Source organism: Cervus elaphus, chromosome 22 (genome assembly GCF_910594005.1).
Source record: "Cervus elaphus chromosome 22, mCerEla1.1, whole genome shotgun sequence".
Lineage (NCBI taxonomy): Eukaryota > Metazoa > Chordata > Mammalia > Artiodactyla > Cervidae > Cervus > Cervus elaphus.
Window position 1 is genome coordinate 7,411,391 of NC_057836.1, and position 15,494 is coordinate 7,426,884.

General features: G+C 56.2%; 1 protein-coding gene across 1 annotated transcript; it reads right to left on the reverse strand.

The window, feature by feature from the left end:
• Nucleotides 1-35: 35 nt before the first annotated feature.
• On the reverse strand, nucleotides 36-14,646 carry CSDC2 (cold shock domain containing C2). The gene is made up of 4 exons (XM_043881620.1): nucleotides 14,232-14,646; nucleotides 4,100-4,398; nucleotides 2,692-2,814; nucleotides 36-1,935 (listed from the first exon to the last, which is right to left on the reverse strand). Exons 2-4 carry the CDS (start codon nucleotides 4,273-4,275, stop codon nucleotides 1,773-1,775), a joined length of 462 nt encoding a protein of 153 aa, XP_043737555.1. The 5' UTR covers nucleotides 4,276-4,398; nucleotides 14,232-14,646; the 3' UTR covers nucleotides 36-1,772.
• Between the last annotated feature and the right edge of the window lie 848 nt (nucleotides 14,647-15,494).

Consider the following 15,494-nt stretch of genomic DNA (forward strand, 5'->3'; position numbering starts at 1 on the left):
TGGGACCCAGACAGACAGGCAGCTCTGGGCCAGGCTGAGTCACAGTTGAGGGTTTATTGCCAGTGTCAGGAAGGATGGGGGATCCAGGAGGCTGGTGGGGGTCTCAGGAGGTCTGACTGGACACTGTGGGGCCACGAGTGGGGCGGCCCAGGGTTGCCGTTACCACAGTCTGCCTCCTGGTTGGTGCCTAAGTTGGGGGGCCTACCCCTGGATGATGGTGGGGGTGTCTTGGGGGTTCCTAGGAGTTAACCTGCACCAGTAAACCTTCCGCAGAGGAAGCCAGGGAGCCTTGTTCCTCAGGGGAAAGGCTTCAGGCCTTGCTTGAGTAGGCCCAGCTCAAGCTGGGGCCATTCTGAGTTTTAGGGGGCTGGCCAGTGCATCCTAACAGCTCTGGTCTTCCAGCCTCAGGACAGGGGTGGGGTACACATAGCCACAGGGCCGGGATCCTCCTAGACAGTCGCTGACTCCCCATCGTGGGCATTTGGGCCCCTCTTTTACTCAGACTGGATCTCCTAAGGGTGATTCCCTGGCAAGCCCTCCCTTGAACCCCTTTTTTTCCCCCATCAGGTGATGTGTTCTCTGGAAGGGAGTGTGATGGTGGTGGTGGTGGTGGGGGCCCGCTACCCAAGAGTGCACACAAACACGTCCTGGTCAAAGGGGAGGGGGCTACCACACATTTAAGGGATGGACAAGATGGGGACCACACCTCGGCCACTGGCCTGTTGGGGGCCAGCGGGAGCCTCTACCCCATGGCTTTGGGAACAGGGTCCGGCAAGGGGCCTGCAGGGCTGGTGGTCTCCCGGGCTGAGGACTGTTCTGGCGGGTCCCCCTGCCCGGCCCTGCCTGAGGGGTGTGTGTGTGTCCACTGCTGGGCCCTTGCAGCCGTGAGGGGTGGGCACAGGCCGAGCATCAGTGGGGTTTGTGAGTCAGGGCAAGGGGGTGGCTCCGTCCAGGCTGGGGGAGCTCTGCCCCCAGCCCACTGCAGACCCTTCGCTCCAAGGAGGGCGGAGGCGGCGAGGCTCAGTGTGGCCCAGGGTAGTGGACGTGGCCTCAGTTTGGGGTTCACAGCCATTGCCAGGCTGCGGAGGAAGGGCTGGCCAGGAGCTCCCCAAACTGCCTCCTGCCTCTCCAGTGTGCTGGGGGGAGAGGAGGAAGGAGCCGAGGCTGGGCCTTGACAGTGGGGGAGGGGGGCTGTCTGCCTCCAGGTTTCACCCTCTTCCCCTGCAAGAGGCCAGGGGGCTCCCCCAAAGTACTCCCTGGCCTGGCTTCTGGGGGTGGGATCCAGGTCCCAAGCGGAGACCCCAGCCCAGGGGGGGAGGTGTGAGTGGCACAGGCAGGGTCTGCCTCCCCGACCCACCTGCCGGCCAGGCCTGAGGCAGAGGCGAGGGGAGCAAGCTGGTAGGGCAGGGCCCACTGATGCCCTGAGTCCCAGCCCCAGGCCTGACGCCGGCTTCAGAGGCTCGGTGGACCCTGGGACGGGTGTTAGGAGGGCAAGAGGGTCCTGTGCGCATGTGGCGGGGAGGGGAGGGAGGAGAGCGCAGATAAGCAGAGAAGGCAGGTCTGGTGGCTTCCGCCTCGGTCCAGCTCACACGAGGGTCACGGGGTGGATGGAGGCCCACACTCATGTCCACAAGCACAGACAGACAGATGTTCACACCGAGGCCACCCGGGGGACTGGCTCGGCCGGCACGGGGGGCGCAGGGCTGGCTGCGGCCTGTCTACCCTGTGTGGCTCTCCCCCTCCCCCGGCAGCTGGCACGGGGGCCCCCCAGCCTAGGAGCCCACGACCTGGCCGGACCACGTCTCGTGGGGAGTGTGTGGGGCCAGCTGGGTGAGCACCACCTCCACGGCTTGGAACTTCTGGTTCTTGGGCGGGATGGGGCACACCTTGTAGGTCACCTCGTCGCCTTCCACCGGCACGTACTCCCCCTCGATGCTGGTGGCGGGAGAGGGGTGTCAGCCCAGGAGAGGCCCCCTCCCTGGACAGCTCCCGTGGTCTAGCCTGAGGGCAGCCTCACCCTGGGCCTCGCTAGGCCGGGGAGCCAGAGCCAGACTCGTAAGAGAGAAATCAACACCACCCCTCACGATGCTATAACGCAGGGGTCCCCAACCTCTGGGATCTAATGCCGATGATCTGAGGTGGAGCTGATACAATTAGAAGCAAAGTACACAATAAACGCAATGTGCTTGAATCATCCCAACACCATCCCTGCCTGGTCCATGGAAAAATTGTTTTCCATGAAACCAGTCCCTGGTTTCAGAAAGGCTGGGGACCGCTGCTATCATGTGAAGAGTGTGAAAGGACTCAGAGAGGTCCCCAAGGCTCAGGGCTCAGGGACTCCACAGGCCACGCCTGGCATGAGGGTTGGGGTCCAGACCAAGACCACCCCGCCTCTCCTAGCCTCCCTCCAGGCTGAAAGGCCCAGGGGCTGGCCCAGCCCTCTCAACCCCCCTGGTGTGGGAACAGGATCCAGGACTCAGGCGGTGGGTCCCAGGGCTTCTGGGGTTCCCCCCTCACCACCTGGCCCCAGCCCTCCTCCACCCCTGCCCCTGGAGGCACTAGGAGCGGAAAAAGCTGCCAGGACCACAGACTTCAGCCAGTGAGGGCAGAGGCCTAGGGAGGCATTTTGGAGGCCCTCCTGGGACCCTGTAGCAGGGCCCAGCTGAGAGCGGGGAGCTGGGAGGGACTCACTCAGACACGTGCACAAAGATGTCCTCCGACCCGTTCTCGGGGGTGATGAAGCCGTGGCCCTGTGAGCGTGAGAACTGCTTACAGACGCCCTTGAACACCGGGCCAGCCGAGGCACGGGCTGTCCTAAAGATAGGGTAGGAGGATTGGACATGTGGCCTGAGCACCCGGCCCCCTGCTTCCCTGGACCCCCAGAGCCCTCCTGCACCCTGCCTGCAGAGCCTGCCTAGAAAACCCTCCCCAGCGCAGAAACCACCCATAGTGGGACTAGTTCAGTCCTCTCATCATCCCACTGGACAATAAGGAGACAGGCCCAGAGAGGGAAACTGGTTCTCCCAGGTGGCCCAGCAAGTGGGTCGCCTGACTGCCAGCCAGTTCCCCTCTCTGTACACGGAACCCTCTCCAGCTGAGGCTGGTCTGGCTTATACGGATTCCTGTTGTAAGACTTCTGAGTGAAGAATGTGCAGCCTAGGCTTGAATACCTCCCAGAACAGGGAGCTCAGTCTCTCCCGAAGCAGCAGTCTCCATCCCATTCGCTCATTTGTCATTCACCCCTTCATGCATCATTTATTAAGCCTCTGCTCTGTGCCTGGCCTTGGTGTGGACACAGGGGACAATCAGCCCCTCCCATCAGACCCCTCCTTTGGCCAAGCCAAACCAGCCTCCGTGTGGCCCCCACAAGTGAAAGTGTTGGTCACCAGTTATGCCCAACTATGTGACCCCATGGACTGTAGCCCACCAGGCTCCTCTGTCCCTGGAATTCTCCAGGTAAGAATACTGGAGTGGGTAGCCATTCCCTTCTCCAGGGGATCTTCCCAACCCAGGGATCAAATCCTGGTCTCCCGCACTGCAGGCAGATTCTTTACTGTTCGAGACACCAGAGAAGCCCAAGTGGTTCGCACAAACCCCCTCTTCAATTTGAGTCCCCTCAGAGACCTAATTCTGAAGGCCCAGGGCTGGTCTCTGTCCAGCCTGCCCACCTCTCTCCAGAGGTCAGCCACGTGCCACGGCTCTTGCCCAGGCTGTTTCATCCAGCGGGAGCACCCAGCTTCCCTCCTTTCCTGATACATCTTCCAAAGCCAGCTAGGACATCTTCCCCGAAGCCCGACGCTGGGTCCTCACCCCCAACCCTGCCAGCTGTCGCGAATGGTGGACAAACTCCCCCTGGATTATAAGCAGCTTGTGGACTGAGGCGTTGCCTTATTTATCCCTGGATCCCCCGGGGAAGGAGCTCCATACAGCTTTGTAGACTGAATGAACGAATGCTCGTAGTTACTGGAAGCTCCTCACACAACTCCCCTGTCCTCGGGTGAGGACAGCAGGGGATGGCGGAGGATGAGGCTGGACAGCCCCAGCTGAAGCCCTGTCCTGGGAAAGATCAGCGGAGCCTGGGCAAGGGGCAGGTACTCACGCTGAATACGTCCTGGTCCGTTTGGTGGGCAGGGGACTGGGCAGATCCCGAGACGAGACACTGCCTCGCTCCCAGACCCTGCTGCCCTCCCGGTGGAAGGGGAAGGTGGGCCAGACGGGGGACTTGGGGGAGTGCAGCGGGGGCACGGCCGCGGGCGGCGGAGGCTCCGAAGTCATGGCGGGGCCGGCGGGAGAGCCGGGCGGGCTCCCAGGAGCAGCGGCCGGCGAAGGGCTTGGGCGTTCTGGCGGGCAGGGCCCGGCCTGGCCCTGCTCGGCGGCCTCACCAGCCACAGGCTCCGTCTGGAAGGGGGAGAGAGAGATACAGGTGAGTGTGGTCCAGGGTGGGCAGCTTCTGGACACATGTCTGGAGGGCTGGGCCTGCCTGCTGCTCCCGGACCGTGAGTTCTGGCCACTCACAGCCCCTCCCTGACACAGGGTCCTCACGAGAAAGGCCTAGCAAGGGTCTAAGAACCTTGCTGCGGGGGAACTCGTGTGTTGCAATCTGAAGCCCTCAGCGTGAGGGTATTTGGAGATGGGGGTGTTTGGGAGGTGACTGGGTTTAGATGAGGTAGGGAAGGGACTTCCCTGGGGGTCTAGTGGCTAAGACTCCTCGCTCCCAAGGCAGGAGGCCCGAGTTTGGTCCTCGGTCCGGGAAATAGATGCCACGTGCCGCAATTAAGAGTTCGCATGCCACAACTAAAGATTCCCAGGTGCTGCAACTAAGACCCGGTGCAGCCAAATAAATAAAAAAGTATTTTCATGAGGTCAGGAGGGTGGGGCCCCCATTATGGGATCGGGGTCCTTGGAAGGAGAGACCCTTCCGTCCTTCTCACCCCTCCCCAAGAGCTTGCCTCCTGTCCTCTTGCCTTGTGAGGACACAGCCAGCAGGGGGCATGCGTGCGTGCTGAGTCGCTTCATTACTATTCCACTCTTGCAACCCTCATGGACTGTAGCCCGCCAGGCTCCTCTGTCCATTGGATTCTCCACGCAAGAGTACTGAAGTGGGTTGTCAGTCATTTCCCCCTCCAGGGGATCTTCCTGACCCAGGGATCGAACCTGCATCTCCTGTGTCTCCCGCATTGGCAGGCGGGTTCTGTACTGCTGAGCCACCTGGGAAGCCCTCGCAGGGGGTGGTCTACAAGTTAGGAAGAGAACACGCCCCAGAACCAGACCATGCTGCCACACGGAACTCGGACCTCTAGTCTCCCGAACCAGAAGAACTAAATGTCTCCATGGAGCCCCCCGTCTGTGGTGTTTTGTTAATGGTGGGCCAAGTTGACAAACTAACCGCAAAGTCCTTCCAGCTTGAAGTTCAGTTCTTCAACATGGGGACCTACGAGGTGGGATGGGTAAAGTGGCCGATGACCTGGAACACAGTTTGGCACAATTGCCAGCAGCTTCTAATCTACAGACCTGCATCTGAATCTCAGCTTTGTCACCTGTAACCTGGTGACCTCAAGCAAGCCACTCAATAGTTTCAACATGGCCGGGGGCGGGGGGGGGGGTGTGTGGGCTCCAGACCCCAATGACCTGGGTTTTAATCCTCCTCTAACTATTGGCTGTGCAGCCTTGGTCAACACTTACAGCCTTTGACTTGGTTTCCTGTTCTGTAAAATGGGAAGAGTGTTGGTTCTTACTTCATAGGGAGGTCACTGTGAGGATTAGATGACATTCTATGTGCTTAGAACAGGACTGGGGCATGGTGAGCTCTTTGTAATGGTGGCGATTTTTCCTTAACCCCAGTTTCTTCCTCTCTAAAAGGAAGTTGAGGATGCTTACCATGCAAAGTGACTATGGCTTCAATGGTTTAGTGTGTGTGTGACGGCATCTGACATCTTGTAGACATCCAATAAATTGCTATTATCAATGCTAATCAATAGAAGTTCCCCTGACAACAGCTCAGTGCCTGGATAAACTTTAAAAAAAAAAAAATTCATCCTTTTTTTTTTTTTTTGGCTGCATGCAGGATCTCTCATTGGGTGCGCAGGCTTAGTTGCCCTGCAGTGCGTGGGATTTTAGTTGCCAGACCAGGGATCAAACCTGCATCCCTTGCATTGGAAGGCTGATTCTTAACCACTCGACCGCCAGGGAAGTCCCTTGTCCTATATTTTTCTCTGCGGAGGAAGAGAATGTAGTTCCCCCATCCATGCACCCACCCACCCTCTGGGTCCCCTTGGATGGGAAACTCTTGGGCTCCAAGAGACGCTAGACTATTTGTTGAGCCTGGAGCAGGTGGTCTGCCACATCGGGGCCAGCAGGATGCCTGGACCAGGAGAGCTCCAGTTTTACTGCGTGTTAGATGCTGTCTTGGGTAGCACTTCCACCAGCCTCAGCCTCCTCTTGAGAGTCTCCTGGACTGCAAGATCAAACCAGTTAATCCTAAAGGAAATCAACCCTGAATATTCATCAGAAGGACTGATGCTGAAGCTGAACTCCAATACTTTGGCCATCTGATGCGAAGAGCCATCTCATTGGAAAAGACCCTGATGTTGGAAAACATTGAGGGCAAGGGGAGAAGGGGATGACAGAGGATGAGATGGTTGGATGGCATTACCAACTCAATGGATGTGAGTTTGAGCAAACTCCGGGAGATGGTGAAGGACAGGGAAGTCTGGTGTGCTGCAGTCCACCGGGTCACAAAGAGCAGGACATGACTGAATGACTGAACATCAACAGCTTCCTCACCTGTACAGTGGAGCTGAGAACCCTGCCTCACTCCCTCATGGGCTATGGTGAGGCTTGACTAAGCAGGGATATAAAGAGTTGCCCATGGCCCATGACATATAGGAGTGAGGGTCACAGGTTCTCCACATCCTCACCCCCATTCCTTCACTCCCCCCACCACCCTGGGACCAGAGGTGAATCTCTGGGCTAAGTCTATTTCTGACCTCCATCTCTGCCCTGCCCCCTGCAAACCCGTAGTTTCCAGGGAAGAGTTTAAGACGCCTTCGGGCTCCAGAGCCCTGCATGGACTGGAATAGCTGAGGAGTCACCCCCACTCAACTCCCGTCGTCGGAGCAGGTCTCCTGGCCACTGTTCAGTGTCCTACAGTAGGTGGGACTTTTCTGGGTCAAGGTGATGAGCTGGCTCTGCCGTCCCTGGGGGTGGAGATGCAGTGTCCCTCCCCCTCAGCAGGCCCCCAACACATCCCATCCAGCCAGGAGAGCTGCTGGGGGCAGGGGGGCAGGGGGGGCAGGGGGGCAGGCAGAGGGTCAGAATTGCCCCTCAGGGTCCCTCACGCTGAGGTGCGGTTTTTCTCTCTGAGCCCACTTGAGGAGGCAGGCAGGGGCCAGGTTTGGCATTTTTATCCTCATTTAGTTAACTAATTGAATTAATTAAATCAACCCTTAATATTCATTGAAAGGACTGATGCTGAAGCTAAAGCTCCAATACTTTGGCCACCTGATGCGAAGAGCCATCTCATTGGAAAAGACCCTGATATTGGAAAAGATTGAAGGCAAGAGGAGAAGGGGATGACAGAGGATGAGATGGTTGGATGGCATTACCAACTCGATGGACGTGAGTTTGAGCAAGCTCTGGGAGATGGTGATGGACAGGGGAGCCTGGCATCCTATAGTCTGTGGGGTTGCAAAGAGTCTGACACGATTGAGCAACTGAACAACAACAAACTAACTGATTAACTTTTAAAAGCCAGGTATTGAACCTGCCCCCTTGGCAGTGAAAGAACAGAGTCCTAACCATTGGACCTCCAGGGAATTCACTTGTCCCCATTTTAGAGTGAGGAAAACTGAAGCTTCAAGAAGAAAAGCTATCACACAAAACCTGGCACATGAACGTCCACAGCAGCATTATTCATAAAAGCCCCAAAGTGGAAAGAACCCAAAGGCCTATCCCCAGATAAACAGATGAACATGTGGTTTATGTCTATATGTGGTTCACCATGAAATAGAACATGATTCAGCCATAAACAGAAATGAAGTTTTGATAGAGCTATATGACAGCTGGACTTGAAACCTTGAACTTTGAAGTCATGCTGCTAGGTGGAAGAAGCCAGTCACAAAAGATGGCATATTACCTGATTCCATGTATGTGAAATGTTCAGAAGTGGCAAACCCATGGAGATGGGAAGATTAGTGGTTCTAGGGGTTGGGAAGGGCGAAGGAAAACAAGGAGTGACATCTAATGGGTACAGAGTTTCTTTTTGGGGGTGAAGAAAATGTCCTCAAGTTGATTATAGTGATGTTGCATAGCTCTGTAAATACACTAAAAGCCACTGACTTGTCCATCATAAACAGATAAATTATATAGTGTGGGAATGATACCTCAATAATGCTATTAGGGAAAAGGAAGACAGGCAGCAAAGCTACCCAGGATGACAGCAGAAAAGCAGGAGATGCCCTGGGGCTCACTCCTGCGTGCCCCCTACCCTACCTAGGTGAGGGTAGCAGGTGGCAGGGAGAGAAACTCAGCCTCCCTTTCTCCAGAAAGCAAGGCGGTCCTGGGCTGCCCACTGCACAGTTTTCCCAGGCCTGGTATTGTGCTTGGCAGTGACAGCCTGTGCTGGGAGGTCGTGGGGGGTGGAGGGGAGGGAAGGAGGTGGGGGAGGGGCTGAGGCAGTCCACAGTGGTTGCCAGGGAGATGCAGCTGAGCTGGGCCCTGCTCCGGCCAGCCAGGCCTCCAGACCGGAGACTGAATGAGCCTGGCTCTCAGGTTCCATGCGATGTGGGCAGTGGGGAGGGGTAAGGGGCACTATCCAAGGTAGGGGTGGAGGGCAGCCTCCTCCTTTCCCTCCTGCAGTGGGCCAGGCAGCAGAGGAGAAGCGGAAGGGGTCAGAATAACAGCAGTGACAGAACATGTATCCCCTCCAGCTCCCCATCCATCTCCCCACCCACCCAGTGGGGAGAAGGTGGGGAGTTGGCCTTCAGGAAGGAGTTGGGGCTGGGATCTTCCCTCTCTCCTTCCTCTGCTGGAAAATGAGGATTACAAGAGCCCCTCCTCCAAGGGCATCAGTGAGGATGACATGGGATGGAGTGTGGGAAGAAGTGAGTAGGTGCTAGATGAGAGGGTGCTTCTCCCAGCCAGGGTAGCTAAGGGGGAAGAGGGAGTGGGTGGAAGGAGAGACCCTGGAGCCAAACCCACCCTTTATTCTCACCTCTCCTGTTTCCCCAAGGACTCGCCCACCCACTAGGTCCCTGCCCTGATCCTCATAGTTTCTCCTTTCATTTAGTTCCTGCGTCAGTACTTTAAGGCTCTTGCTATTATGACCCCGTTTTGCAGGTGAGAAAACTGAGGCTCAGGGAGGCTGTCACTCACTCAGGGCCACACAGCAATTAAAGTCTGAGCCAGAGCTTGAACCAGGGCAATCTGACTCTGGAGCCATGGAGTGGGGAGTCAGGGGTCCTGGGTTCAGTCCTTGTATTGCTACTGACATGCTGTGTGACCTTGGACAGAGACTTTGCCTCTCTGGTCCGTGCCAGAGCCCTGGACCTGAAGAAGCTGCCCAGTGCAGAGTAGCCTGGGAAGCTAGAGAGAGCCAAACAAGGGGATGCAGAGCAAGCCTCCAGCTCAGAGTCTTTCTCCAGAATATTGCTGCAGAAGGGGGCAAGGGAAGACAGGGCTTTGATCATCTGAATGCTATATACAGTCTTTACAAAAAAGTCCTTTTTAAGTCTTTATTGAACTTGTTACAATACTGCTTCTGTTTTATGTTTTGATTTTGTGGCCACCATTCATATGGGATTTTAGCTCAGTGACCAGGAACAGAACAGCACCCCCTGCAGTGGAAGGTGAAGTCTTAACCACTGGACTGCCAGGGAAACCCAGAGAGTCTTTACAGAAATTAGTTTCCATTTTTAAATCTCCCAGTTGCCGAAAGGTTGAAATTACAATTGTGTCCATTTTACAAATGCGGAAGCTGAAGCTCAGAGAAGTTAAGTGACTTGCCCAAGGTCACACAGCAGGTAAGTGACAGAGGCCAGATTTGTCTGAAAGCAAATGGTGTCTTCCTCTGAGGATAAGTTCCCAGAAGAATTTTCCCTGAGAAAGCAAAGGGGAAATAAACTCTGAGAGCAGAGAAATAGATGTGTTTGTAGAACATTTGGTTTAACTCAAACAGAGCTAGAGCCTGACCCCCAGGGGATTTGGTGTGCCTGCCTGGGGGCATCTCTGGCCTGGAATAATACCCTTCAGAACTAGCGGCTGGAGGGCAAGAGGAAAGCCTGAGTCCCAGATGGCCCAGGATTGGCTCCTGGCTCTAGAGTGTCCTAGCTGGGTGACCCTCCCTTAAAAATATATATATTTATTTATTTAGATATTTGGCTGTGCCAGATCTTAGTTGTGGTATGTGGGATCTTTAGTTGCAACATGTGGGATCTAGTTCCCTGACCAGGGGTCGAACCCCGAGCCCCCTGCATTGGGAGCTTGGAGTTTTTTAGCCACTGGACCATCAGGTAAGTCTCGACACTCCCTCTTTGAGACTCAGTCTGGTGGTGGTTTAGTCACTAAGTCATGTCCGACTCTTGTGACTCCATGGACTGTAACCTGCCAAGCTCCTCTGTCCGTGGAATTCTCCAGGCAAGAATACTGGAGTAGGTTGCCATTTCCTTCTCCAGAGACTCAGTCTACCCATCTGTCAAATAGGGTGAATCATAGTCCCTGTCCAGGTTACGAGAGGAACTGAGGAGCTGTCAGTGGTCCGCCTGAGAGTGTTTTGGTTCTGACCCTGCCAGCCAAGCTCCTCTTCATTTCCCTGCATGAAGATCAAGCCCCAGAGATTCCGCAGACAAAAGGCCAGGGGAGGTAAAAATAAAACAGAGCTATTCAGAGATAACCCTAGGCAAGGTCCTGATACAGCGTCATGGGGCTGTGAATGGTGATTCAGCCACATCAGCAGGTGACCATCAGCCTGGTGTTGGGGCTCTTCCAATTATCAGCTCCCCCAAAAGAACTGGGCAGGAGATGGCTGTCAGAGTCTTCTGCTGACCCTGTGAATCCCTTTCCTTTTGGGCAAGTCAGGGAAATGAAGCTGGCTCAACCATCCGGTGCTGTGTGACCTAGGGCAAGCACGTGCCCTTCTCTGGGCCTCAATTTTCTCCTTGGCTACATGAATCATCATTGATCCATATGACGCATGAGGGTCACTCCACCTCTCCTCTGAGGTTGTCAAAAACACACGCGTACAAAAAAAAAAAAAAAACACACGCGTAACTGAGTGTGATTGCCAGGCACTGGGACAACAAACAGGAGGAGAGACAGCCCTGCCTTGAGAGAGCCTGGGCCGGGGGGGACAGACAGACAAGGGACCCAGGGTGGTTGGTCACGACAAGATCATAGCCACCATCGATGGATTAGTAACCATGTGCCAAGAGGTGTGGCAAGCCCTTTGCCCCCTTTCCTCATTTATCCCTCACAACAAACCTACTAGGTAATTATAATTATAACCCCATTCTTCAGAGGAGTAAACTGCGGCCCAGAGAGGTGAAGCATCTTGTTGGGGTCACATAGCCAGTTGGGGCCCGCACTTTAGCACCCTAGAGATGTTTGGGGGGCAGGACAGAGGCCTTAGGCAGGAGGGAGGGAGGACCCGCGGGTCCCTGCAAGCTCCCGCCGCCCCTGCAGAAGGAAGAACGGGGCTTGGGGTTCTATTTCTGGCTTTGTGCTGACTCAGACCGTGACCTTGGGTGAGTCACTTGCCAACTACGGCAAGCTTAAAAACAACTCCCTCCATAAAAGCATCCCAGCCCAAGCCCCCACTGAGAAGGAACAGACCGGGGGAGGCGTGGGTCCGATGACTTAGAAAGGGGGCAGGACAGGGAACACAGGGTGATGGTGGAAGGGCTTTCTGGACTTTGAGGTCTTACCCAGGATGGGCCTGAGGAGGGTGAGGAAACAGCGTCAGGACCACCAAGCAGAAGCTGGCTCTTCCCTAGCACCCCTGCCCTCCCCCAGCCTCTCAGACACTCCTTAAAATACATCAGTGCCAAAGCTGCTGGAACAGCTGGAGGTGACCTAATTAAACCTGGTTCTTTCCTTCTCCCACAGCGTGTGTATATGTGTGTGTGTGCGTGTACTTGGGTCGGGGGGGCACTGCCCCAGCCAATACTTGAGCTTAATTGAGACCCTTTAACTCTCCTCCTTGTCACATCCCCAGGCTGCCCTGGAGGGCTCCTATGATTAAGGCCTTTGGGCTTCGTGGGCGTTAGTGAGGGTATGGATGCTAGGATGGGCACCACAAGAGAGCCCTACTCACATCCCAGCTCCGCTGGGCTGTGTGACCCTGGGCAAGTTGCTTTCCCACCCTGAGCCCTCCTTGGAAAGAGGAATGGACTGGTCAAAGTCACACTTAAGAGTGGCTGAGCTTGAACTCAAACCAACATGACCCATGAGATTTCCAGCATGCCAGGCCAACTCATCCTGGAGGCCATCATTTTGCTGGCTTGGGGCAGGGGGGAAGAGCCACCCCATTGCTTCTTGTCTCCTATCTTAATGGTCTGCGTGGACAAAGGTCCGGATTGCCCCGAGCCCTCCTCTTCCCACCAGGCTTTAGGTCCTGGCTGCGCTAGCTGTGACCAGTGGACCGATCAGCTCAGCCAGGCCCTGAGCGCCCTCTGCTGGTGCCACTCCTGGGGACTTGCCTCCAGACTAGCCTGCGGGTTTCCCTCTCTCACCAGCCTGCAGTGTGGGACCCCTGAGTTCCTCCAAGGGAGGCTCCCTCCACGGCCAGTGGACTTCCGTGACCACTGCCCATCCCCTCTCTCCAGGCCTGAGAGAAACCTCTGTGGCCAAGAATGTCCTCTGGCTTCTCCCAGGCCCCTGTGAGCTGGTTCCTACTTAACACCTGTCTTTTCTTTTTGTTTTGTTTTTTTTTTTTTTGGAGGAGGGTCAAACAGACCCAGAGGGGCGGGGCAAATGTGGGAAATAGATGTTTTTGGAAAAGACTTCAAGGAAATGCTGGGGGGAGGAGATATCCAGAATTTGGAGGACTCAGAGGCTTCTGAGATAGAGTCAGGTTTGCAGGACTGGCTCCCCATCCCCCAGGGGGCTGCAGACAGTCCCCTTCCCAGGGAGAGGCCTCCCTGGAGCCCATCCAGGCGGGCATGCTGCCAGGCTCTCAGAAAGGTGGCCCACCCTCCACCCGGGTGCACTTCCTCCTCCCCTCCCCCAGCCCCAGCGGATGCAGCAGTTCACACTCGGTATTTATTATTGTTCTCGCTCCCTGTGTCCCCCTCCCCTCTCCCTGGGAAGAGTCTGCAGGCTGGCAGATTGGCAGGAACCTGCTGTCTCCCTTGTGGGTGCCAGCATCACCCCCTTATCTCCGCCCGGACTCCTTGTGCCAGGGTCAGGCCACTCAGGGACTTGGCACTACTATCCAAGGCTGCCTGAGTCCCTGAATCTCACGGTAGGGGACCCAGCAGACCCTGGCTGATCACCCCTGCCCTCCAGGGGCTGCACCCTGGCAAGGGTGGAGGTCAGCGCGAGACCAGCCGACCTGGGAGAGGAGTGGCCTTGGGAGAAGCAAAAGCTCCTGGTGGGGGTGGTTCCAAGGCCAAGGGGGAAATAATAGCGTGGAGCCACCTCTCCAAGCCAATTAGCCCAATTATCCCCAACACATCGCGGAAGAAATAGAGTCAGGATGAGACAGCTGCTCCAGGTCCAACTGTCTGCCTGCCCCCCACCCACGACGGTCCTTCCCCGGCCCCAGCCCCAAATGCCAGGGGGAACGATCCATGTCTCTCCCTGCTGAGCTCTGCTTTCAGCGTCTGGTAGGAACCCAATTATTCTCCAGTCATTTCTCTCCCCCCTGATTCCCAGACAGGAGGCTGCGGCTGCGGCTTGGCAGGTGTCTGCTGTTCTCTGCCTCTTGAGCCAGACACAAGTCCCAGACACACACACACACACACACACACACAGACGCCCTTTCACAGGGAACCACGCAGCCTCAGCTTCCCTTGGGGGCCAGGCAGAGCGAGGAAGGGGGGTGGGATGGCCGGGTGGGCTCTTCCACGCTCACACACACCTGCCTCTCCTCTGTAAACTGGACTGGGCTGGGCCAGCCCCAGGGGAGGGGACCCACCTTCCCAGAGCGCCCCCTCATCGCACCTCCCTCTGCCCCCCATCGTTAAAGCCAGTTTCCAGGGCTGGAGCGCCCAAGGCCCCAGGGTCTAGCCCCTTACCTCTCCCTGGCGGCCGAGGTCCCACACAGCCTCTTGCAGCCGTTCAGACTCGGCCTCTCTCTGGCGTGCTTGGAGCTGATGAGCAGGGATGGGTCTGAGAGATGTGCTGTGTGTCTGACTCTGTGTGTGTGTGTGTGTGTGTGTGTGTGTGTGTGTGTGAGCATGCGGCACCTCAGGCCCCTCACTCACTCACACACGCCTTCCTCCTGACGTCAGGAAGAGCAGGAGGGAGGGACCGGGGTGGGAATTTGTACTCCCTGCTTAAAGGGACACCGGGCCCCTGAGTCAGACACGGGCGGTGTGAGAGAGCGAGCTGCGTCTCTCAGGGGCCCCGAAGCTTCTTTTTCTGGAAAGTGGCTTTTATTGCCAGGCCAGGGTATAATTTGCCCTGCCAGGTGGGAGTAGCTGCTGAGGAATGCAAGGGGGAAGAGCTTGGGGACAGCCTGCATTCCTGGCAGTTAGAGAGCCAAGGAGGGTGGTGAGTGTGTGTGTGTGTGTGTGTGTGTGTGTGTGTGTGTGTGTGTCTGCTGGGAGGCCGTGGGGTGGAGGGTGAGTCTAGAAGAGTGGAGGCCGCAGCAGGGCCCCAGGGACTCGCCAGCCTCCCTCTCCCTCTGTCCCTGCAGCAGAGTGGCCCCTGCCCTCCACCGGTCTCTCCCTTACTTGGCTCTGGGCTCCTCCTCCGTGAACCCATGTGGGCAAGTCTAGTGGCAAGAACTCATGTCTTCCTCTGTCTGGCCCACGGCAGACCCTGAGCTGTTTCTACTGGATTGAACTGAATTGAAGAGGCCCCTGAAGGAGTGAAAGGTGGCTACACACACACACACACACACACACAGACTCCACAGCCTGGGAAGCTCTCCAGAGAAGGAGGCCCTTGCTGAGGGGGCTGTCGGTGGCTCCGGGGCAGCCGGTGTACAAGCCTGGCTGGAGGAGGGCCCCCCAGACTGGCTCCTCGTCCCCCTACCCACCCCTTCTCCTCAGGAAAGAAGAAAGTCTGTCCTTTGCATATCTTTAGTACAGCTGACACAGCCTGGCATTTTCAAAAGAAGTCTTATTAAAATGAAAAGGAGCAGGGAGTTTTAAGGGAGACCAGAAAGATACAAATTCCTAATAAAAATGGCTAGTAAGAGGCACTGAGGCCAGCCCAATGAATTGGGTGAACGTACAAGTCAATGAACAAATGATGTGGTCAGAACTGCAGGAAAAGATCTTCTCTGGCACAAGGGCAGTGACTTTTTAAAAAATATTTTAAAAATATTTATT

What these genes read in the sequence shown, in the direction of transcription:
- CSDC2 (XM_043881620.1), bottom strand. Translation starts at nt 4,275, where the DNA reads ATGACTTCGGAGCCTCCGCCGCCCGCGGCCGTGCCCCCGCTGCACTCC. An exon ending in CGGACCAGGACGTATTCAGC is followed by an intron (nt 2,815 to 4,099) that starts GTGAGTACCTGC and finishes CCCTATCTTTAG; the next exon opens with GACAGCCCGTGCCTCGGCTG. An exon ending in ATCTTTGTGCACGTGTCTGA is followed by an intron (nt 1,936 to 2,691) that starts GTGAGTCCCTCC and finishes TCCCGCCACCAG; the next exon opens with CATCGAGGGGGAGTACGTGC.